Below are 26855 nucleotides of genomic sequence, written 5' to 3' on the forward strand. Positions count from 1 at the left end.
ACATAGTTTTAAAACCGAATAAGAAACTCAAAGATTGGAATCAGAGAGTTTCTTGCCGAATATAGTAAACTATAAAGTATCGGCGAACACTAGCGTTAGCCAATGCAAGTGATCCTAGTACGTAGTACAATACTGGGCAGCTCGTTGCAAAGGTGGAGGAAGAAGTTCAGATCGCTATTCTTAGGTATTTTCCATAATGTAAAAACACATTTCCTAGGAAATGTATGCTGTTATTACATTATGGAGGGGGGTCACTACCCAGACCGGTTTCAGCCTTTTTTGAGGCATCATCAGTGAGTAGAATGGGAGTTCATGCCTTTCATCACTGGCCTCTTTAGATTTAAAAAAAAGTTGTGCTGTGAGTCAGCTTGATAGTGAGACAGGAGGAGAAAAGATAGAGTGGATAGTAGTAGATACTTAAAAGAAGCCTTAGTCGATCTACTTGGCCTGACTTAAATGTCAGCACCAAGCAGATCTCCGACATTATCTCCCTCCATCCGTTCTTTTCAGCTTTCCCCGGTCAGTCACCTCTTCAGGTGTCTGCCCGAGGAAAGTGGGGAAAAACAAATGAAAGAAGCACCACATGAAAAAGAGGAACTAGTAAATAACATTAAAAATTACATATAACAATTTGTAAGAAACTAGGAAAATTCTGAAATTTCAACCTGAATGACCAGTTTAATACTGAGAAGAGTCAGGGCAGAGCCTGGCCTGGGTGATGCAGCCCACAAGGAGCTGCACCGCCTCGGTGTAAGCCTTCGCAGCCCAGGTTCTCAGGATACCCCCTCCTGTGTGGAATAGACATAGACCTTTTTTACAACAAAAATTCTAATCTGAAAGAGGACAAAAAGAAGAAAAAACAAACCAGAATTTTTTTTTTTTTTTTTTTCTCCGCTCTGGCAGATCGATACTAGGAGTCGACTGACTTGTTAGGCGAGGTTTAAATCCTCCTGCTGTCTATTATTGTGGGTTTTAATGATGAGATCTGCTAATTTGTCCCCACAGACATGGTTTAGCATGTAGAGGCCTCTGTGCAGTGCTAGTCCCACGTCGTCCTCTGCATCGATAAGACCAATGATCTTTTCAGGAGTGATTTCATCTATATTATCGACCAACACGTCGTTCCATTCTGCACTGACGACTCTTGGCCCATTTTGTCCTGTGAGTATCAGTTGAATGTCTCCGAATGTTTCTATTGCTTTTCGTAGTCTCTCTGCCTCCTCGGGGAAATCTTTTAAAAGATGCAATATAGGTGCATTGGCCTTTGCATGAGGGAACTTTGTGGGTTCTGAAGTTGACTTTATATTTCCAACTTGTGCTGGACTTCCTTGTTTCGATTTTTTAATATTTACTTCTTCAGGGCTGGCTGGCCTCTTTTGTGTGGTTTCTGCATTGTTGATTTCCATATCTACTGCCTCCGTGTCCTCGTCTATTGTGACTGCAGTGATAGTTCCGTTTTGTTGGCGCTGCTGGTTATTTTCGGTTGCTACGTCTGTAGTGGCGGTTTGATCGGTGGCCAGTTCCTCCTGCACTTCATCTCTCCTGGTTGCAGGCTTCTCCACTGGTGTACTTGGCAGTGTTTCGGAGGTGGTGGCATGATTCTTTGTTGTTCCCTCATGCGTGGCCTTCAGGGTGGGGAACTCATTCGGTTCTGCGCCAATAACATTTTGGGCTGTTGTTTCCGTGTTGGGCGTAATAGTGCCTCCCAATTTTTCGGCCAGATTTCTGTCCGGACAAGTGTCTATTTTATGGCTCTTAATGCCGCATTTTAGGCATGCCGATTGGCACTGTGCTAGTGTATGACCTGCTGTTAGGCAGTTCTTACACTTTAACTTCGGGCACTGGGCCCCGAGATGAGTCAGGGCTCCACATTTAAAACATTGCCTCTTCACTCCCAGGTAACTCACCATTACCCTGGCCGATCCGATCATTACAAAATTCGGAACTTCTGTTTTCATCGTTAACGAGAACGTGACTTCCACCGACATCCATTCAGGGTAGTCAGCGTCTTTGCCTACTTGGACATCTCGTACGGTTCCCCATTTCGAAAAGACTTGATTAATTATGTCGTTGCCTCCTTCTAGGTATTCCAGAGGGAATCGCTCTATTCTCATCTTTTTAGAGATGCTACCAACGACAAAAGGATGGCAAAGTTTCCCTTGACACTCAACCCCTTTGAGTAGTTTCTCCCTTGTTGTTGTATTTTTACAAACTACTTGATATCTGCCACCCCCATAGGGGGTAAAGCCAGAAATATTATCTGCCCCTAAGTAGTCAATTAGCGCTTTTGCAAATGTCCTCTTGTGTATACTTGCGTCGATTTCGAACCCGAGGGTTCTTACTCTCGGTAGAGCCGAAGACATACTTCAAAAAAAAGGGAAGAGTAGACCCTTGTACGATCCGAGTCCACAAAAGGACAGACCTGTAGAAAAGGCCAAGCTTTCCCTGTTTGCAGATAAGAAAAACCTGTTAAACTTAGGTACAGGGGGAACACAAAGAACCAAAGAAGAAAAAAAAAGACAAAGGGTTCATACCAAGGCAGCAGGACTGTAATAGGAGCTCTCTCTCGGGGTCTGGAAACTGGAATCCAAGGTTTCAGCCTTTTTCGAGGCATCATCAGTGAGTAGTTAGACCTAATACCAAAGTGTATAGCGAAAAGAACTTATGTACTTATGTACTCAAAAAAGACTGAAACCGGTCTGGGTAGTGACCCCCCTCCATAATGTAATAACAGCATACATTCCCTAGGAAATGTGTTTTTACATTATGGAAAATACCTAAGAATAGCGATCTGAACTTCTTCCTCCACCTTTGCAACGAGCTGCCCAGTATTGTACTACGTACTAGGATCACTTGCATTGGCTAACGCTAGTGTTCGCCGATACTTTATAGTTTACTATATTTGGCAAGAAACTCTCTGATTCCAATCTTTGAGTTTCTTATTCGGTTTTAAAACTATGTGGGATTTAATATCCCCTTAATTTAAGTAATGTTTTCATTGCCGAAATGAAGCTTATTAGCTCTTTATACTTAAGTAACTTAATGGTTGCACCTGTTTGGAAAACTCGTTCGCAAAGTAAAGTTAAGTTCTATTCGCTATACACTTTGGTATTAGGTCTAGCTACTCACTGATGATGATGCCTCAAAAAAGGCTGAAACCGGTCTGGGTAGTGACCCCCCCTCCATAATGTAATAACAGCATACATTTCCTAGGAAATGTGTTTTTACATTATGGAAAATACCTAAGAATAGCGATCTGAACTTCTTCCTCCACCTTTGCAACGAGCTGCCCAGTATTGTACTACGTACTAGGATCACTTGCATTGGCTAACGCTAGTGTTCGCCGATACTTTATAGTTTACTACATTCGGCAAGAAACTCTCTGATTCCAATCTTTGAGTTTCTTATTCGGTTTTAAAACTATGTGGGATTTAATATCCCCTTAATTTAAGTAATGTTTTCATTGCCTTACAAGAGATTAGTGACAAAATAGTGCCTAGCTGGAGATTTGGAAGATTCATGCTGCCAGTGTGCCCTGCAAGAGCACACTGGCAGCATGGACTTACCAGAGAATGACTTCTCAAATTGGATAGCACAGGCTATGGTTGAGGACTAAAGCCTCTTCTGGTCCTACACATGGGACCACAGTATGTAGCAAAGTTAGAAAAATGAAAAATTGACATTTCATGGGTGGGACTCATAAAAAAGCCCTTAAATTATTAAGAACTTGATGGACTTTTCTTCCTCCTTAAAATTTAAACACTGCTTAATAGATGTTATGGATGTATCTTGTAAAATGCTACAGTCTAAAGTATCTTAAATAAAATACTGCAGTTGGATTAAATTTTAGGCCACATGCAGCTAGCTGTCAGTAGTGTTTGTTTGATCTGCTATCTTCTTTTACAAAGTGTCATACTTCTTTACTAGACTATGGATATCAAAATTTCTGGTGAAATACCAATTTGTCCTAGAAGGGATTCAAATCCACAAACTTCTATGGAAAATGTCACATCATCCTTGCAACTGTGCTACATGATAAAAAGAAAAGTGAAATGACTATCAATCCATACAAAATGTGGAATCGTAGCCATTTCAGTCCAGGACTACTTCACTACACTATTTACATCTGTCTAAGAACCACCACACTATTATAATGACCGCAAATTCCTATCCTTTCTGGTAATCAGCATTCATGTGTTTATGTGTATTGTTAAATATTTCTTTCGTGTTCACCATTTTTATGTATTTTGCTCTTCCTAAAATAATTTTACTTCCCTTATGAATTTAACCTCTCTACTTTAACTACAAGACATATAAAATTTCCCTGACTCTAATATCTGTATCACTTCTTACGTGTTCATTCTATAAGGAAAGCAAATTCTTTATCTCTAGTCGATTCCTAATTTTACTCACGTACTTACCCTGACTGTTAAAGGTTATTCCTTGCTAAAAAGAAAAGAATCCTCTCATTTCTTTCTGGGGCCATCTCCTCTTCAGATATTGACAAATTTATTTTTTAATGCTGCGCCAGCCAATATCTTAGAATAGAGGGAGCTCTTATTCAGGGACTTTTCCAGACCTTTGGTGCACATAGGTGAATAAATTTAGTGCTTAAACTCATAAATTAAATGCTCTACTGTGGCTAAGTAAATTCTGGTTTGCAGTCGTAACCTCTATAACATGTTATGCCTTTCTTTCAATTTCAAATGTCCACAGAGTTCTTTAGAATACAGTTCTTAATTTCACATTCGTAAACAATTTTCTCTCTTCTAATAAACTTTCACACAAAATTAGAGTAATTGCACCTTACCGAGCTTTTTTCCGCGTCGTTCTGCACCACGTGTATGTCTTGATACCTCTCATCTATTAGCTGTCCATATGCCAACATAGAGGTTACACTATCTTCATTCCTTCTGCCGAAAAAATGGACTCAAATCTTTGCGTTTCATGAACAACTCAATGGGACTTTTCAGCAACAGTTTGATTCTGCTAGGACTGGAACTTTTACCTTCAGCTTAGCATAGAATCCTACTTCATTTTTAAGAATGCTCGCTGTCCGACATCTTATCACAGACTTCACCCCCCCTTACACGAAACTGCCTGCTAACTTCCGAACCACCAAAACAGGAAAACATTACGACCAGAGAGAGAGAGAGTGTTCTGATACGGGCTCAACCCCTTATATTCTTCTATAGAGCACCCTCTTTTCTCAGTCCCCTTTATTGCATGCGGCCCTTATCTTTTCACCCCTTTGGATTCTTTGCTTTTACGATGCTGTTATACTTGGATTCACAGAATACATGGCAACGTATTTTTCCGAGTAAGCTATAGCCGCTAGCGTTACGCTGTACACGTATAGCTTTATGCCTTACAGGAATTATTACTTAGCAACTTTTTTGATGACTTACAGTAAATTTTACATAGCTTAAGTGATTCTTAAATTTAAATCAGATTATCTATCTTTTTAGACATACTTAAAAATGAAATCTTAACATAACCACATCAGCTTAAATATAAGGCACTTGAAATAAAGAATACAAATTTTACATAAAGTGAAGAAGTTTCACTTTTAATTACAGCTGAGATGTGCAGGTATTTCTCTTTGTCAGCAAGTTTTATATGTTAGGTTCTAAATGAATGATTTCTTTCCAAGATTCCTTCATTTAGGATCTAACAAAGGCCCCCTCTTTTTATAAAAAAAGTTTTTCTAATTCTTCTATAAAAACTACTTTTGTTTCTCCCTCAATCCTCTGGGGATAAACCTCGCATTCTTTCTGGGCCTGAATTCCCTAAAAGGGTTAATTATGGTCTGCCTAACACCTACATAGTTAATTTCCAGAGTGTCCTTGTCATTCTCACTCTTTTTGCAGATTGCAACCTTTTCTTCAGTTTGTGTCTTTTCTTCCTCTGGTTTGATTATCTCAGGTTCCTTTACGGTCCTTGATTTTGAACCAAATTTTGGGAAGTTCACTCTCAGCCTCACAGATTTAGTAGCTTGGGTAATAGTGGAGGATATTCCCAGAAGCTTGATGGGTCTTCTTGGGTGTTTTACCCTTCCCTTCATATATGGCTCAATCTCCCTGAAGTAGTTATCGGGGATAATAGAAGCCTGTGTCTACTAGTGCCCTAAAGTTTCTCCCACATATCTTCCTTCAACTGTTAATTCCGTGTTTCCATTTTGATTTCGTCCCCCTTTCCTTCCCTCGTGTTTGTTACACACATGCGACTTTGCCTCAAAACGATAGTGCTTTAAATTCCCTTGTTTGCTGAAGCAATTACAGGCTAGATGTCCCAACTTATTGCAGCTATAGCATCTTGGGGGGCTCCCGGGAGTAACCTCTAGAATTATCTCCGTCCGAGGACATAGGAGAATTCCCGTTGCATTTAGCTGACAGCTCTGATAATTTACTCATCATCGTGTCCATTTTATCAAGAAATGGGACCTGCATCTTCTCAACTTCCTGGTGGATCATGTTATTAATTTTTTCCTCTGGAAATGAGGAGTTCTCGTGGTTTACCCTTGAAGCTGTTGTCAGTTGACCTAGTACAGCATCAAGACGCTCCATGATGGGCTGTTGTAATCTCTCTACTTCTTCTTGGATCAATGAGCGTACTTCACTAAGACTTGGGCTGCTATTTGCAACCTGGATGACTGTCTCAGGTCTACTAACTTCACATCCTTTCTGTGCCCTCTGCTTTTCTTTCCTCTCCATATGATCTACCTTAGTGTCCTGATCCCTAATGTTGCTTCTCTCTTCTCTAATAACATTGACAGACCCAACCGAGGCTGCAGGACAAATGTCTCCAAGCAGTTGCTCTCTTTGTCTTACTGCTGTCAGGCATTCCTCTAAATTTGTTATGTCCTTCCCAAACGCTGTTTCCTTCAGTTCTTGTTTCAATCCCCCTCTAAAATGTTGGAAGACTGCCCAGTTGAGATGGTGCCGATCTTCGTCAGAGATGCTTAACGTATTGGCAAGAGCTAAGATTCGGTTGTGCTAATCTGACACACTTTCTGGAGCTTCCATAAATTTGGTCCCACATTCCTTACTTTAGAGAAGTGGTATATTAGAACCTCCTTAAATTTATTGTAATCTCTAGTTTCTTTTAAGACAGGTGAGGAATAAAAGTATGTCTTTGCCTTCCCAATAAGCTTACTTCAGAGAAGAATTAGCAGTTGGAGCTCACTCCATCTACCAATTCTTCTTAGTTCTATGTACTCAAAAAACGCTAGAACATCATCAGATTGCTCCCCTGAGACCTGAGGAAAGACCTGTTGAGGATTTATCATCCTAAAGAATTCAGACTCATCTAAATCTGAGCTCGAGGTGTACCTGCATTCATCTTACAAACTTAAAATTTCCTTTTTCCACACTCTTTGATATTCCAACAAATGCCTGATTGCTTTATATGAATCCAAGACCAACTTATAGTGATTATTCCCTATTAACCTTAATTTTAGGGGCCCTAATCATATCCTGTCGGCTGCACCATTGTTAAACATTTCTTTCGTGTTTGCCATTTTTATGTATTTTGCTCTTCCTAAAATAATTTTACTTCCCTTATGAATTTAACCTCTCTACAAGACTTATAAAATTTCCCTGACTCTAATATCTGTATCACTTCTTACGTGTTCATTCTATAAGGAAAGCAAATTCTTTATCTCTAGTCGATTCCTAATTTTACTCACGTACTTACCCTGACTGTTAAAGATTATTCCTTGCTAAAAAGAAACGAATCCTCTCATTTCTTTCTGGGGCCGTCTCCTCTTCAGATATTGACAAATTTATTTTTTAATGCTGCGCCAGCCAATATCTTAGAATAGAGGGAGCTCTTATTCAGGGACTTTTCCAGACCTTTGGTGCACATAGGTGAATAAATTTAGTGCTTAAACTCATAAATTAAATGCTCTACTGTGGCTAAGTAAATTCTGGTTTGCAGTCGTAACCTCTATAACATGTTATGCCTTTCTTTCAACCCCCACCTGCTACGGTTCAGATTAATGAGTGGTAGTTTTGAGAAAGGGGTGCAAACCCTTTTTATTTTCTCTTCCTTCCCCCCTTTTTAGCACCCTCTTACTACTTTCTGCAATCTTTTCCCGCCCGCTACTTTCTTCGTCCGCAGCAACTTTGGCACATCGCGAGATCATAACAGCGTCTTCCAGGAAACGAATGTACATCGCTTTCCGAGATTGCCAATGCCTCAGGCTCGCCCGTGACCTTTGGACTAATGTTTACATCTAATTTACTCATTCATTGTATAAATGATGGATTTCATATAATACTAATTTATACACGAAGTTCTTTACATGGTATTACAATTCTACTAAAAGGAAGTAATTCTATTTCTATTTACAGTTAGTACTTTATTTCTTCTGCTCGAGTACAAGTTTTTTCTCTCAGCTGATTTTTCTGACTTGTTAAATCCTGAATGAATTGTTTCTTTAATAAAGTGCTTCATTCAGGATGTAACAGTATATATTGGCCAGTATGTATAGGTTTCCAGTAAACAGTGAAGAAGAGACTGCTAGATGAAAGACATGTGATAAGAGTATCTAGAAAAGGAAGTATGTTCTGCTTTTCAATCTCAATTGTGAATTATATATGTTTGTGTTGTTTGTTTAGTGGCTGAGTCACTTCTTGGCCCTAAGACACAGTTAAAAAATTACTTCTGCACTACGCTTGTTCCTGAGAATTTCGTAAGTCACTTCCCCCCTTATATTAAAAACATGCAACACTTTGTAAACAAAATCAAAAGACATCACACTGGAAAAAGGTGATAAATTAGTCAGTTTTAATGTCTCTGCCCTCATCACAAATGTCCCACTCAATTACACAATCCTTCTATTACAGGACAAATTCCCTCCCAATATCACAGCACTCTTTGCACATGTACTACGTTCTGGCTATTATGTATGGCAAAACACTTTCTACCTACAAAAAGAAGGCACAGCCATGGGCTCACCATTATCCCTCTAAATTGCTAAATTTCATATGGAATATTTTGAGCAATGTGTTCTAGATTCCTCCTCTTTAAAATCAAAAGTCTGGCTTAGATATGTTGACGATATTTTCGCTATCTGGTCTCATTAGCTACCAGACATGAGACACTTTCCTCAGCCACCTAAACAAACAACACAAACGCATACAATTCACAATTGAGATTGAAAAGCAGGCCACACTTCCTTTTCTTAGATAACTTGTCACACATCTGCCTTCTGGCAGTCTCTCCTTCACTGTTTATCGGAGGCCTTCACACACACACACACACACACACACACACACACACACACACACACACACACCCTGGACAATATACAAATAAACTCTTACTATAACCCAACACAAAATCTAGGTGTCATTAACACAATAAAAAGAGGGCTTTGAAGATTTGCACCAGTTCAGCACTTAAAGATGAATTAAAAGTTATTGGCAATACCTTCCTGAAAAATGGCTACAGCCAAAATACTCTCCACAAAATTCTTCACAAGACCTCACTTAAAAACAAAAATATACTAGATTACGGTAAAACTGTAACCATTCCATACATTAAAGGGATATCAGATAAAATAAACAGAATACTACAGAAATACAACCTTAATGCCACCTTTAAACCTCCTGCAAAATTAAATAACTTACTCAACTCATCCAAGGATCCACTCTCTCCGCTGGCCCACCTTGGAGTATACCGTATTCATTGCACCTGTAATTTGTGCTATATAGGTGCACAATTCCTATCAGAAAAAAGGAACATAAATGACACATTAAATTTAATAACTATGGTAAAGCTGGCCATTCTGATCATGCCCTGAATACTTTACATAGAATTGACTGGTAAAGCATCTGGAGTTTACATCACACCAAAAGATGGCATGAATGTAAATTTAAGGAAGACTGTGAAATTCTTATCAACCACCCTAATCTTAACAATAATGATGGTGTCTAAAAATCCCAAGAATATGGAAGGCACATATTCTACCCGCATAACCTTTCTCCCTAAGAGTTAATTATAAATAGGACTATAGGTAATCCAGGATCTTAAATCTAATATAATATAACAATTCTCATGTTAAATTAGGACATCACTTTTGCTGTAATAAAACTATGTATATGAAAAAAAATTTCAGCAACCAGGAATGCGTTAGCAGAGCTAATCTCAGGTGGTATGGTCACCTAAACAGAATGGGCAAGGAAAGATTAGTAAAACAAATGTTCTCTGCCAGGTTGGCAGCAAAACAACCCAGAGGAAGATCAAGATATAGGTGGATTGATACGGTACAAAGTGCCTTAGACGATAGAAATATAAGATCTGATAATGTTGGAGTCTTGACAAGTAACAGACTGATTTGGAGGAAAATTGTAGATAGGAAGTTATTAATGATATAAGTTTTTCACGTAGTACTATCATATCCTGTACACCCCTTGTGGGTCATGGCAGGAATTTGATGATGATGAAAAAAAATTTTCTCTGATGTCATAAACAGAATATAGCTTTGATAGTTATTTTATTTTTTCATTTCATTTATTTATTTTAATTTCATTTTTTCACTAGAGGTCAGGCCAGTAGAATAACTGTTGTTTCAAATCATTGTCTCTTTAGCATACTATGTGAAATGTAACATAGCTTGTCTCTGTGTATATATATATATATATATATATGACAGAATGATCATTGACTCGGTTAACATACATAGTTTTATGAAGAATTAAATGACTAGAACCGAGATTTAAGTAAAAAGGTTTTAATATAAACACACTTGAATTTGAAGTTCACGAGTTGGATCTCTCTCAATACTTGAGAGAGATCCAACTCGTGAACTTCAAAATCGTACAAACAACTTATTAAAAACAACAACTGAATTATCCCGAAACGTTCGTTTATCTCTACGCTCTCTCCATCCATTAATTCCTCGCATATATGGTGTTCCTAAAATCCATAAAGAGAACGCCCCATTACGCCCAATTGTAGAAGGTATCGATTCTCCTACATACAATCTTTCAAAATACCTTGCCAAATACCTCAAAAGTTTTTCAGGGAAGTCACCATCCTTTATCAAGAACACTACAGAATTTGTTACATACATCAAGGATATTACAGTTGATGAAAATGACATCATGGCTAGCTTGGACATAACTTCTTTGTTCACTAATGTCCCTACAGATGAAGTCCTAACATTACTCAAGGACAAGTTATCCAAAAAAATGTTAGCCTTGCTTACACATTGCATCAGGTCCGGTTACTTCAAATTTCAAGATAATATATACAAACAAAATCATGGACTGGCTATGGGTAATCCTTTATCCCCTGTACTCACAAATATTTACTTAGAGGATTTTGAAACCAATGCTATCTCTTCCTTTATTTTAACACCTAAAGTTTGGAAACGTTATGTGGATGATGTCTTCATTGTTTGGAGCCGTGGACATGAATCCCTTATGGTTTTCCTCGAACATCTCAATAGCCGACATCAAAGTATTAAGTTTACTGCTGAGCTTGAAACGGATAATTCCTTGCCTTTTCTTGATGTCAAACTGACTCGCTCTTCTGGTAAACTAAAAATATCGATATATAGAAAGCCCACACATACCAACAGATATCTACACAGCCAGTTTCATCATTTCCCTCCCCATAAGCTTGGAATAATTTCCACCTTGGGACATAGAGCCCGTTCTCTTCTTGATGATCCAAATGAACTGCTTACAGAAATAAACCATCTGAAAACTTATTTTGAAGTTAATGGATATTCCCAGAAAATCATTGACAAATTCCTTCTTCATCCTCCTAGACATCACTCAGAAGAAACAAATAGATTCAAAGGCAATATATCTATTCCTTACATAAGTACTGTTTCACACAAATTAGCAAAAGTTCTAAGAAAATACAATATCAGAACCTTGTTCACTCCACTTCCAAAGATTCGTTCCTTACTTAGCCACCAACCTTGTCATCATCAACTCAAATACCCTGGTGTATATAAAATATTATGTGACTGCGATATTCCTTATTTCGGGCAGTCAGACAAATCTGTCGAAATGCATATGGAAGAACACATGAGAGACATTACTTACAAGAGACAGCGAGCGAGTGCATTATCAAGTCATATCCTTTTCTCGGTTAATCCTAATGATGATAACCAAAGTCACAAAGTCTGCTGGGAAAAATCTACTAACATCTTCCATTGCAGTGACGAAATAGAGAGAAAAATTGTGGAATCTAGAGAAATCATCTTCAATCCTGTTCATCTAAATAACAACTTAAGCTACAACCACCCAGATAGTCATTCAGCTGTAATCATGTACTGGCGTTCACGTGATGCAGCAAACACGCACTCTCCCAACAATGCAACAAATGAAAGAACAGCTTCAAATACAACTACAACATTTTCATGCTAATTATGTATAAAGACTGTGTGTGTTGTTCATAGTCTTTTAACCCTCAATGTTTAGTGTTTTTTCTTTTATAATGTCACCTGAAGAAGGCTGTTACAGGCCGAAACTAGTAGTGTGTTTATATTAAAACCTTTTTACTTAAATCTCGGTTCTAGTCATTTAATTCTTCATAAAACAATATATATATATATATATATATATATATATATATTGTCTCTGTATATATATATATTAAGGATACCAAGTATGAAGACCTTATTATGAAGGTCAAAACATTGGGAAATTAAAATAATTATTTCTAACATGGTTGTAGTCTCCATAATTTGTGTGAAATAAACATTTTATGGATACTGACTGAAAGTTAATAAATTAAACCTAAGTTTGAAAAAATTTTTTAAGCAACAGGTGATTTAATCAACCAACATATTTACCCAGTCCTGAAAATATAGAAGGTTTTGATTGCTCACGTAGCTTCTATACTTCCTGGACTGAGTAGGTATGTTGGTTGATTATACATCCTATTGCTTTCGAAATTTTTTCAAACTTGGTTTGATTCATTAACTTAAGTCAGTTTTCATAAGAATCTGTGGTCACCATAATAGCATGGCAGTCCAGAGATAGATGTAAATAGAGCAAAAACCAATACATATCTGTACATGTATGAGGTTCTGGGCTGAAATGGTCATCAGTCCACATTTTGTATGAATCGATAGTTGTTTCATTTTTCCTTTTCCCTTGTAACTGTGATAAAAGGATGATGTGACATTTTCCCTTCATTCAGAAAGACTTAGGTTCAAGTCCCTTCTAAGACAAATTATGTAATTAGAGAAACAAAATGCAAGGGAAACATCCATTCTCAATGAGAAAGAATGTGACTTTCTTTCTTTCAGGTGTGTATATCATCAGTCTGAGCATGAAACTAACCTGAGAAAACTTCTGGACAGAAAGCATGTGCAGCAAGTATTTGCATATTATATAGTCACAATATATGTGACTTACAGTGTGCAATTTTTGTGGCCTTTAAAGATTAGTATATCACTCAGAAGTCATTTCAATTTTGTATGCCAAATGATATGTATGGTTTGTATTCCAATAGTCAGTTCATTACAGAAAATGTCTGTACATGTTAATGCACAAAAATTACATATTTCTGAGTCCACATTCCTTAATTATTATTTTATTTATTTATTTTTTTGATGTTGATCCAATCAGCTAAGGATTAAATAATCCGGTAATTATGCTCTCGGGACAAAACATTAAACTTTTTTCAAAACACATTTGACCATCAACAAGTGAGGTGATTATCTCACACTAGGCATGGCATCAGCAAAGTGTTTAAGAATGCAAAGGCAACAGGTAGCAGTGAATATAAGATATGATAAAGCGGACATGAATTATTGACAGGTAAGAAATACTTCTCATTACCTCACCTCACCATTACACAAAAAGAGTGTTTTCATGGAGCAGCTCGAGTATGCATGGCATTGCTAACAACAAATACACATCTTGACACCTTGGCATGGGACAAGGCACACAGAATCTGGACTGTGGAGTAACTGAAACTGATTCGGCAGAAATACACATAATGCATTCTTCTAGACATACATTGTATCGAGGATGCTCAGAAAATGATTTTTTACTTTAGTGTGTTGTCCCGACAATGAAATCCAGAGGTACACCCCTCCAACGTAACATTCCCTGTCAGAAAGAAATTATGACTGTAGAGTGGTTTGAAGAGAATAATAAAACAAAGTTATAGTGGCAGCATAAAGTCAATCTGAACCCGATGAAATATCTATGGGATGAAATGGAACACAGATCAATGCAGTCCTCTTCATTAGGTAGAACTTAACTAATATTTGACTGTAACTTACAGTCATGTATTGGGGTGCAATACACCAACTTTCTAGCATGTTATTATTAGAAAGTTCCATGATTTTCTGTGAAATTCTGTGAAAATACTAGTGGACAGTAGATGGTATTGGTTAAATGATGCGGTTGGTGGATGAGGTCGAGTGCTGGAGATGGAGAGTTGTAGAGCAGGTGCCTTCCCTCGATGAGTCTTTGACTCCCTGGAGATTTGTAATAATAATAATGATGATCAAAGGTGGAACAACACATTATTAATGTTTGTCAATAATGGCAAGTTTTGTTTATTGGTACTGGTGTATTTGCATGTGTCTTATCTTGTACTATCTTACCAAAAGTCATGAGCTACATGACTTTTGGCAAGATTGTGTATGTGCGCGCGCGCACACACACACACTGAATGGCCACTTTATTAGGAACAGCATTTAATAACGAGTGGAACCCCCTTTTGCCTTAAGAATGCCCTCTGTGAGACTGATTTAACTAAGTGTTTAAATGTTCCTCTGGGATGTTTGTCCATGCTGCCACAATGGCATCATACCACTAGTGAATTGGATGGTGGCATGTTGCTGCTGTGAACTACTCGTTCCACCTCCACCAAGAAGTGCTCTATTGGGTTGAAGTCTAGGACTGAGCTGGCTGCTGAAGTAAAGGACACTCTTTGTGTTGTTCCTCAAACCACTTCAACACACTATGCTTTGTAGTATAGTACACTGTCTTTCTGGAAGTACCTATTTGACAATGGGTAAACTGCAACCATGAATGAGTGAATGTGATCAGCTACAATGTTAAAAAATTCATGCTCAGAAAATGCAGAAATTCATGCCCAGATTTGGGTACCAGGGTTTCTTCTTGATGGGGATGAGGTGGAGAGGATCCAGAGACGAGTGACCAAGATGACAGCAGGTCTATGGAATGAACCTTATGAGAACGAGCTGAAGATTTGTGGGTTGCAGAAATTGGTTGATAGGCGGAAAAGGGGGTGATATGATTGAGACATTAAAATTACTGATGGGGTTCTATAAGATTAATTCAGAAGATATTTTTGGGAATAGGACTGCTGGTGGGAGGACTAGGGGCCATACATGGAAGCTGGGCAAGAGTGTGGTTAGCAAAGCTGTTAGAGCTAGGTTTTTTACTTGGAGAGTGGTGAATGAGTGGCGAATAGTTGTTCTTGATATGATGTTAGGGCCTCCCTCGATGAGTCTAAGGACTCCTTGGAGTTGCCCGTAATAATAATAATGTTAAGATAGGCTGTGGCATTCAGGCAGTGTTTAGCTGGTATTAGATTTACCAAGTGTACCAAAAAAAAACATTGCTCTACACCATTACCACCCTGAGCCACCAGTCTGAGCTGTTGCTACTTAACAACAGCTCAGGCTAGTGGCTCAGGGTTGTAATGGGAAGGATTGTGCTCTGAAACAATGTTCTGACCACCACTGTGGTCCTCCTGTTACGTTTCACAATCCTTGCCATTCTTTTCTGATCTTGTGCACTGAGTTGTTTCTGTCTAGGACTGCTGGTAGCTTGAAATCATCTGGTATTACTCCACTCCTGGTACACCATAAACACTGTTGCGCATGAAAAGTGCAGAAGAGTAAATGTTTGTGAGAGACTAGCACAAGCATACTGGGCATCAACAATCACATTCTGATGCATCAAAGACAAAAAAACAGACCTGTCAGTTGCCTACCTGATTTATATAGAAAACTGCAGCCAAGTGACTCAACATCTTCAGAACAGTCTATTTTTAAAAAAGTGGCCACAGTATGTGTGTATACACAAGTATTAACCTGTTTGAGTACATCCTAGCCTTCATTAGTTAAACATGTTCAAATGAATGCATAAACACACACAATGTTCTGAACAATTAGAAACATAGTATTTTTAAAATAACATCAGTTGTCACCTTTGTTAGTCCTTACTGTTTTGTCTACTAATTTACTAGTTTGTACGTTTACACCTGAAGAAATCCAATCATCATCTTATTCCAGTGTTCTGCCTTATAAATTTTAGTCAAATACTCATGAACCAATGAAGTCTACGTACTTCCATATATATGTACACACACACACACACACACATAAAATCAGTGCCTGTAACAAACTGTTTTCAGGCACAGGATTAAGGAAGGATTCATAAAGACAGTGGTAAACAGGAACACATTGCAGGATGAAGATCCGTTAAATATCTTCAGCCAGCTAGAGATGAAATTAGAATCCACTGACGACAAGAGGATCTGAAGGAATTTGGATACACTGTTAAGAGCAACCAAAATGTGTTGGCCAATGCTAGCAACTCTCTGTCATACAAAGTGGAAGATTTGGAGTGTTGTGGAGATTTTTTTGACATTTACATGCATATGATATACCTACAAATTAATACATTCAATGGCCTAAAATAACCTCCCTCATTCAAAATACAATGTACCCAGTTCAGGGGAAGGGGGAGATAAGTAGAATTTTGATATGTTCTGTGTGCACCACCCTGAAATCAAACTAAGACATTTAGATATTAATTTATGCTCTAAAAGGAAAATTTTTTCCCATATGTCCTTCATAAAATAATTCATTTAATATTTTTAATTAATTAATTTTAACTTCACAAAAAAATTAATTCCACATATAAAAATATGTGGAATTAAAATAATATAACTATAAAATTACCTACTATTTAAAAATATCAAAATGAAACGGTTTTAGACTGTAAATGTGACATTATACCTGATAATGCAAAAGATCATGAAAATCCATTTTGTCTTCAAGGCTTTTTGTTATCACTTGAAGTGAAACATTTGGATTCAATTCCTGTAGGTGAGGAAGACAGGCTTCTACCCTATAGTAAACATTAATCATGGATCAAACAGTACAGAAAAGAAAGAAAGAAAGAAAATGACTAAGATATTTGGAAAACTTTTCTGACATGAAAAAACAATTCTCAAAATACTGTGGATACATTAATTAATATTTGACAAGAAATTATATTCTTGTTTTAATCCTTTACCTAAGCATAAGCAAATAAAGTCTGTGCATGAAGTATCTTCATCGCAGGTATAGTATATAAAGGCTATAACTATTATTTTTCCAGAAATAATAACGTATACTAAAATTTTAATCATAAATAAAAAAACTTTAATTAATACTTTCCATAAATTACTTTTTATAAAATACTCTTCTATAAATAAAAACACTACATACTAATACTATATATAAAACTACTCTTCTATAAAATAGTTTTTATAAATAAAAGAAGGAGTAGCCATAGTATTCAACACTAAATACGAGGCTAATCTTCTGGAACGGCAGAAAAATCTCAAGTACAGTGATGTGGGTAAATATCAGAATAGGGAACTGGACAATGAGATTTATCTGTGCCTATGGTCCCACAGAAGGCTCTACTAAAGAAGTGGAAGGATTTTTTGAGGCTTTACAGAAAGCAACTGACACAATGAAAAAGGAAAAGTTGGTTCTTGTTGGGGATCTAAATAGCAGAGTAGGAAATGATTGTCAGACATTCATAAATATATCGGGAAAATTTGGGAAAAGCTAATAATAATAGCAAATACCTGTTGGATTTCTGCTCAGGACATGGACTGGTTATTATTAACACAATATTCCAACATAAAAATGTGCACAAATTCACATGGAGAGAAGAGGCTAGGAATAAGAAAAGTCTCATTGAATATGTTATTGTTGATGGTGATGTTTTCTCCCTGGTGCAGGATACCAAAATGTACAGAGGATTTGAAATTGGAAGCGATTACTGTTTAGTCTTGTGCAGGATAAAATTAAATTTCATATTGAAAAGAAGAACATGTAAGAAAGTTTTAGAGAGAATAAAATTTGAGCAGCTCTCAGATGTGAACTGTAGACTAAAATACACAAATATTATTCAAGAAAAAATGAAAGAGTTGAGAGCAGGAACCAAACCTTGGAGATTCAGTGGCAAGCCCTGAAGAAAACATTGATTGATTCAGATAGAGAGACATGTGGTGAGGTTGTGTGCAAGGACAGAAAAATCAGAACTCCATGATGGACACAACAAGAAGCTAAAGACGCAGTGAAGGAAAAGAAGAAAGCATATCAAAAGTTCCTGGCAAATAAGTCAGCTTGTGCTCTTAGAGAATACAGAGACAAATGTAAGAAAGCGAAAGACTGTAAAATTGGTTAAACAAAAGTCATGGGAGGACTTTGGTAAGAACATAGAAAATAAATATCAAGAAGGCGGCAAAATATTCTCCAGGCTGTTGAAAAAGCTCAGAAATGGAGGAAAGAGTGCTGTAAAAGGAATTAGAGATGATAAATGTGACATTAAAACTGGAGAAAAAGATATCCTTGAAGTATGGAGTAATTACTTTGAAAAACTGCTAAATGAAGCAAGCAGTTATGACAGCACAGTGGTAAAAAACACTGACCAGGCATGCAGTCAGGAATACATAACCATACTTGAAGTAGAAAAAAAAAAAGCCATCAAAAGCCTGAAATGTGGAAAGGCAGCAGGAGTAGATGATATTCGACCAGAAATGCTCAAGTATGGAGGTATTACAGTGGCTGCACTGCATAGTTCAGAAGGCCTGAACAGAGGGACGAATTCCAGATGATTGGAGTAGAGCTCTCATAGTATCCTATATAAAAAGGGAAATAAAACTGAATGTGAGAATTAGAGAGGTTTTTCATTAATGAGTGTTCCTGGTAAGATATATGCAAGTATACTTGAGAAACGGCTATGAAGGATTGTAGAAGAGAAGCTTGGTGAAGAACAAGCTGGATTCAGGCCAAATACACTCTGTCAGGATCAGATTTTCACTTTACGAACAGATAGTTGAGAAATCATGGAAATATAACAAAAATCTGTATTTAAGTTTTGTAGATCTGCAAAAGGCATATGACAAGGTGCCAAGAGAGAGAAGCTATTCGAAATGCTACAGTTATATGGTGTCAATGGGGGCTTTACATCAAGCAATACTTAGTCTTTATTTTAGTTGTAAGTCAGCAGTTAGAATTGAAGGACATACAGGAAGATGATTTAATGTTAAATCTGGCAAGGATTTAACATTAATTCAAATTAGACAAAGATGTACATTATCCCCTCTGTTATTCACGATCTATATGGATCACATTATGAAGGAAAGTGGTATTACACCTGACATGAAAATTGGAGATATTAATCTCAGTTCTTTGCGTTATGCAGATGATGTTATACTTCTAAATAAATTCACTACAAGTCTGCAAGATTCCCTGACTAAAGTGAATAACTGTTGTAATAGATATGGTATGAAGGTCAGCATTAAAAAGACAAAGACAATGAAAATAGACAGAAACATTGAAAATATCAACTGCATTGTGAATGGAAAATCTATAGAACAAGTAAAACATTTCAGCTACTTAAGCACAATTTTTAGTGAAGATGGTAAATAAAATATGGAAATAGATAACAGAATCAACAAAGCTAGTATGGTAAGAAATCAACTGAATAAATTTATATGGAATAAGAGATTAATTAGCCAAAACACTAAATTAACTAGCTGTATACAAGACAGTATTCAAGTTCAAGGATTTAACATTGGATTTAGCAATTTAACGTATGGATCTGAGAGCTGGGTAAGAAGTAAAACACTTGACTAAAGACCGCAGATATGAGAGTCCTGAGAAAGATTAACGGAAGAAAGATTAACAGATAGCATCAATGGCAATATCATATTAACAACGAGGATATTAGGAAAGAACTTGACATTGTCAGCATCCAGGAATGTGTTAGCAGAGCTAATCTCAGGTGGTATGGTCACTTAAACAGAATGGACGAAGAAAGATTAGCAAAACAAGTGTTCTCAAAACGACCCAGAGAAAGACCAAGATATAGGTGGATTGATATGGTACAAAGTGCCGTAGACGATAGAAATATAAGATCTGATAATGTTGGACTTGACAGGTAACAGACTAATTTGGAGGAAAATTGTAGGTAGGAAGTTAGTAATGATGTAAATTTTTCATGTAGTACTATCATATCATGTATACTCCTTGAGGGTATATATCAGGAATTTCATCATGATTAATACTTTCCTACCAATTCATCTCACTAGGGGGTGCGCTGTATAGGACTCTAGGCTCGACTTTAGTTGCCTTTCTTCAGCCTAATTTCTCAGTTAGTGAGTGCATGCACATATCATTGTTTTTGTGATGCCCAATGATGCAATGTAACATTGCCAAAATATAGGAAAGCATTAAAGTTTCTTATATAAGTAATATTTTAATAGAGGTTGTCATTTCCAGAAAAATAAGTTATGAGTAACCAATGTACAAGCCTATTTACCAGAATATATAAAGGGTGGTTGGCTGACTGGAAAGGACAGCAAAGAGTGTACTGCACAAGATACTGATAAACAGTCAGAGATAAATTAGTAAATAATATGTATGTACAAAATTTAAGTTAAGCAATGCTCTATTTACATATATAAACAAACGTGTCTGTATAAATTCATTCTTGGTAAAAATTTAATATTATCATTCAATGTCTGAGTCTGATAACATCAGACAGACAAATTGCACTTTAAATTGCTTCAGTGTATATGGATTGACCATATAAGTAAAAATTTCATTCCTCTCTCATGTGAAGGGCTGGCACTCCACCAGAATATGACAAATGGTGACATATGAGTTGCATTTTTTGCATATAGCTGGATCATCAGCCCTCAGTAAATAATAATATGTAAGATGATTGTGACCTATGCAGCACCACAAAGACAACTTCTTCTCTGCTGTTTCTACATTGACTAGATTGCCAATGCTTAATTTCAGACAATCTCATGCAATTTGTTTGCCAATGCTTGTTATCATGATGACTGCCATTGGATAAGTAGATCTGACCTAATAAATTGACTGCAGTATGTACACTGGTGTCCAAAACTAAAAGGCGAACACTATTTCCGAAGATTGCACCGCAAATTCAGACAAATCATCTTGTAGCAATCTGTATAACTGATGACTTTGAGTAGAAAGTGGGTACACATTCATATTTTTGAATCACACACAAAGGGATCATATAGTAGCACTCAACAAGATAAAAGGCAAAAAGCTGTGATAAATTAACTGTGTTTGAAGGAAGCTCTTTTCGTGAAGGAATAAAGTTGCAAATGTGGATGTCTAAAAGATATCATGTAAATGATTTCACACAGGGAAGAATTATTGGAAAGCTTCAAGAAGGCTGCAGAATTACTGATATTGACAGAGAGTATGGAATCTCATATAACATTGTATCCAGGCTCTTGGCAGCATTTCACACCAACGGAATGTGTTCCAGATGTTTACTAAAAGGTTGTCCTCGCTTTACCGCAATGTCATATGCCTTTTCCAGATCTACAAAACTTAAATACAGATCTTTGTTATATTTGCATGATTTCTCAACTACTTGTCGTAAAGTGAAGATCTGATCCTGACAGTCTCTATTTGTTTGTATTGGGTTTTCACACCTGGAACCATTCTTCTATTTTTTCGTATGCACTGTATTCTTTTTTACACGGTTTTTTCTGGAACCGATCTACCATGTAAATGGATTATTGGGTGTCTGTGTGTGTGTGTGTATATATATATTCAAGTACATATTAAAATAACAAAAATACAAACAGTCAAAAAAAATCACTGCCATGTGATTGCTGCATACTTTTTCTAAAATGACTTGTAAATTTCCAGACTCACATGAGAGACATCGTTGCCCAGGTAACATCTGTGATAATCACAAATATTTAATGTAGATTTATTTCAACTCTATATTGGGAATTCAGTGCTTAAATAACCATGTAATCAGAGATAAGCTCTGCTTACACATTCTTAAATATTACTAATGTTAATTTTTTTCCCCCAATATTTAAATTTAACATGGTGCTGCCGATGAAGCCAACTGTTCCCTCTTCGAATTTTCCTCAAAATGTCTCTGATCTCAACATATTTAATGAACAATTTTATTCCTAACCCATCTATCACATCCACATGTTAAAATCAGCTTGGACATTTATATACTGCTAGGTGTATTTTGGCTTTCTAACATTACATATAAATTTATTCAAATAGCTTAGACTAAACCAGCCTTACATATTCTGTTATTCTATATTTAATTTGCATCCTTACTAAAAATTATGCCTAAATAGCTAAGACATGTTATCCACCTGAGAGGTACTATTAATGCAGTTAATATTTTCTATTTTTCTGCTTATCCTCAATTTGTCTTTTTATTGCTATTTTTTATACCAAATTTATCACAGCAATTATTAAAGCCAATTTACTTTGGAGGATAACATTACTCACACATAATTAACAACTAAGTTTAATATTCTCCATCTGAATATCTCCTTTAATACCACTTCCTTTATAATGCGGTACATAAAGATTAAATAACAGTGGAGATTGTGTACAATCATGCCTTACACTTGGCATGATTGTACACAAAACCATTTTCCTGTACATAAAGCCTAATTGTTGATTTATAGCTTAAATATAATGCACTGTTCTGTAGAAAGTTGGTTCTATTCACATGATACAGGTTTAGTGTATAAAATTTTTTACTTTGGTATCTCATTATGTGCTTTTCAAAATGACCGAAGTTTATGTAGAGATCCTTATATTTTCATGATTTTTCAATTTGACATCAGGTAAAAATCTGATCATAATACTATTTAGCCTCTACATCTTCAACACAGTGATTCTGTGTTAAATTTCTGAAGAGTTGATGTTACTTTTTGTTAAAACAAAAAGTAACATCAACTCTTCAAAAAAGAAAAAAAGAGCTCTTTACAATTAAAAAAAAAAAAAGAACAAGGGTGTTATAATAATTAAAACTGATAAATGCAGCTCAACAGCCATCATGGAAACAACTAACTACAGGTCTAAGATTTCACTGTTGATAAATTTAGTTTAATCCTAAATTTAGTTTAATAAGATATCAGGCAGAAGCATTAGCAGGTCATCTCTACCTATAGGAATTGCCAATTGGTGTGCCACCCTTTTTTATAATTTACTCTGGATTTAGAGAAAGATGTTGAAAGTTTATTTTTCACTTGGTTAGAGTATAATACATTTAGTTTAATCCTTTATCCAAGTGTGAGCAAACAAAGTGCACCTGAAAGTATCTTCAGGACTGGGTTAAGGTGGTACAACACTAGGGCAACTCGTTGCAAAGGTGGAGTAAGCTACCAACAAAGGATTAAACTAAATTTATTATACTCTAACCAAGTGAAAAATAAACTTTCAACATCTTTCTCTAAATCCAGAGTAAATTATAAAAAGGGTGGCACACCAATTGGCAATTCCTATAGGTAGAGATGACCTGCTAATGCTTCTGCCTGATATCTCCACTTGGGCCTGGCTCCCACTGACAAGACCTCAACTGCGGCAGGAGAGTATTCATTCAGAGTATTTAGAGTATTTATGAGAGTATTTATTCATTGTTGAATTTGTTACTTACTAATATTTTGTTATTTATACTTGTTGTTTAGTTTGTTGTACTAACCTTTTGTATTCTTAGTACTAACTTGCTGGTAGTGCGTTTATACGCACTACGGGATTTCCTTACAGAGTCTTAGAACTCTTAATTTTTCTCTTTTTGTTTTCTAGAACGCAGAGACTAATGATGAGCAGAGTAATCCCCCCCCCCAGGACTCGGACACTAGGAGGGGAGATTCCAGGTTTGGAGGATCCCAGAATACTCACAACTGTACTTAAGGAGCTTGTAGGAGTCAATAACATCTTCTCCTTCACCACCTACGGAGGAGGACGATTCGTGATCGTCGTAAAAAATGCGACCACGAGAGACAAACTTTTAGAGGGTTTCCCCATCCAAGGGAAGCAGGTGATCCCAACCATCGTGGGATCGCAGGTTCGACCACTCAGAATCGACTGCTTCCCTATGGAATACTTAGAGTCCGGAGATGATGTGCTCACCCAGACATTCAGCAAGTAGGGGGGGAAAGTGAGCAACATCAAGAAGAGCGTCTCCAAGGAAGACCCCGCTTGGTACTCGGGAGAAGTTACCTTCACGATGGACATGCAGCAGCCTGTCCCAAATTTAGTTAACATCGGCACGTCGCGCGTGATGGTAAACTATCCCGGGGTACAGAGGCAGTGTTTGCGATGTGGCTCCATAGAACATCTAGGGAGTGATTGCCCCCAAGCCAAGTGCTTTAGCTGTGTCGGCGTCGGACAGATCTCTAACCAGTGCCCACATCCCTGCCGTAAATGCTCTAGCAAGGAACATACAGTAACATCTTGTCCTCTACGAACATTTGCAGAGCGGGCAGGGGTGCTCATTGAGGCACTTTCTTCGCAGCCTGCCCGAGACGCTGCATTTCCAGATCTACCTACCAACAGCGGGGAGAAGAAATTTACCCAGACCATCTTGGGTAAAATACCGAAGCGTCAATCTGCAGCAACACCAGCAGAAGGAACTGTTTCCTCCCCAGCAACAACATCCGCCGAGGAAGCAGTCCCCCCATCGGCCACTTCCACCACTTTACCACGTACACCGGAAGAACAACATCCATCCGAGGGTAATAAGAACGAAGTTATGGATAGCATTATACCAGCTATCCCGCCCCTCAACAACACCAGAGGAAGCTTCATCCGTCGACGCTTCAGAGACTTCCCCTGCAGTAGCTAGCATCCCTCTCCCTGCAGTGAAAGAGGGGGCACAAGACCTTCCACCTCCGAAAGAACCCCCTAAGAAAAGGAAGGAAGCGGCTTCCCCTAAAATTGAAAAAAAAACATCGAAGCCGCTCCAAGAGGAGTACGGACTCCACAACATCGGAGTCCGAAATGGAGGTGGAAACCTCCTCTTACCGTTCCAGCATAAATCAAAAAATAAAGAAACTAACCGGCTCTCAGTTCAACCTATATAACTACGAGACAGACTGAAACAAGATCGTCAGCTTTAAAATCCAGAACAATCACCACGAGTTCGAGGCTCTCTCGAGCTCGTGCGATAAACTGGAAGCCGGTCTGCAGGAAGCGGGATATTCTACCTCCCCCCCCTACAGATCGACAGCTTAATCCAATACGTAAGACAGCTACGTATTAAAGATCTAGGCCGGATATAAAAACATCAGAATGCCGCCACCCCCCTTTTGTGTTACCTCTCTCAACATCCGATGGCTCCGTTCACCATCAAAACAAGAGGAGGTGTGGAAACTTATGCTAGAAACACATTTCTTTCATTACAAAGATATGCAGGAACTGAGCCATAAGTACCCCGTCACGTCTTTTTGGAGCTTCGGCACACGTAACAGCGCCGGGGTCGGGGTACTTATGCTAGCCCCCCCTCCTCGGAGCCAGAGGGATACAAAAGGGAGAGTCCTTGCCGTCGACTGGAAGTACCGGGGCTGTATCACTAGATAAATTAACATCTACGCCCCGGCAAATGCAACATTAAGACCTGCATTCTTCCAGTCGCTCCATACATACTTGTACGGCGCCCATCACGTCATCTTGATGGGGGACTTTAACTGTGTGGTGGACCCAGCCTACGATAAAGTAGGGGGAAATCCCAATACAGGTACGGCTGGCTACAGACATCTGGAAACCCACATCAGGAATCTCCAGCTGTCGGACATCTGGAGGGCTCACAACCCCTACTGTTGGGATTATACTTGGACAGGCCAAGGCATCGGCACACGGATCGATTGCTTCTACTTGTCACCAGATCTGAAGCTATAAGGCACGTTCCACTTAATTCTACCATCTTGGACCACAAATTAGTCGTGCTCAGTTACCATCCATTAGAAGCAGTAGACGTTGGTCCGGGCCCCTGGAAGTTACCACCAGACTTCCCGTCCCTGTTCTCAGCCAAGCTTAACCAACTGTGCTCCATCTGGTGCACCGCTGGCTGGGAACGACTAAAACTTACCATCAAAGAAAATATGATAAAATGGGGCCAGGAACGTGCCTTCCTCAGAAGAGCTCGGCTCTGTGATCTTTACAAGGAGAGGAGCTGGTTCGTGGCCAGCCAATGCCAAGGCTTTCCATGTCACAACGCCATCTGTGACATTAATCTCGACATTGAATCGGAGAGACAGAAACAGGTGGAAGAAAAGAACATTAAGATCCGTCTCCACCTCCGCTCGGAAGACAGGCAATCGGCCACTTTTTACAACAGGCGTTACGTCAACTTCCAGCAGGAGCGAACCATTAATACCATCAAAGAAGGCGGGTGTGATTACACCACCACACCTAACATCATGAGCGCCTTCTGGGGGTACTACAGTTAACTTTATCAAGACACCAGCGCCCCCACGGATTACTCCTGTTGGAACATTGACTCCTTCCCTGCGCACATCCAAGCAAGGTTGGATGCACCATTTACAGCGGCCAAAATAACATCAGCCTTCAAACAGTGCCGTACTAAGAAAGCGCCTGGGCCAGACAGCTTAAGCATGGAACTATACCGAGAGGCCTGGGACAACATCCTCCCCATTCTCGTGACAATCTTCAACACTTTCCTTACCACCGGAAACATGCCACGAGAATTTATGGAATGCCATACCGTTTTCATCCTGAAGACCAACAGGGACCCTACCATCATCCAAAACTGGGGTCCCATCAGTCTGTCGAACACGGATTA

The 26855-nt window shown here is 38.1% G+C and overlaps 1 protein-coding gene across 2 annotated transcripts in view; it reads right to left on the minus strand.

Annotated features, from left to right (window-relative positions):
* LOC150107706 (ubiquitin-like modifier-activating enzyme 6) overlaps positions 1–26855 on the minus strand; it is a 701981-nt gene that overhangs the window by 547698 nt on the left and 127428 nt on the right. For both annotated transcript variants that reach the window (XM_090391479.1, XM_090391480.1), the window contains exon 6: positions 16979–17090. In XM_090391479.1, coding sequence (XP_090247605.1) covers positions 16979–17090 — 112 coding nt within the window. The remainder of the gene's footprint in view (positions 1–16978; positions 17091–26855) is intronic.

Source organism: Typopeltis vanoorti, chromosome 4 (assembly GCF_054136105.1).
Source record: "Typopeltis vanoorti isolate ZY-2024b chromosome 4, IOZ_Tvanoo_1.0, whole genome shotgun sequence".
Taxonomy (NCBI): domain Eukaryota; kingdom Metazoa; phylum Arthropoda; class Arachnida; order Uropygi; family Thelyphonidae; genus Typopeltis; species Typopeltis vanoorti.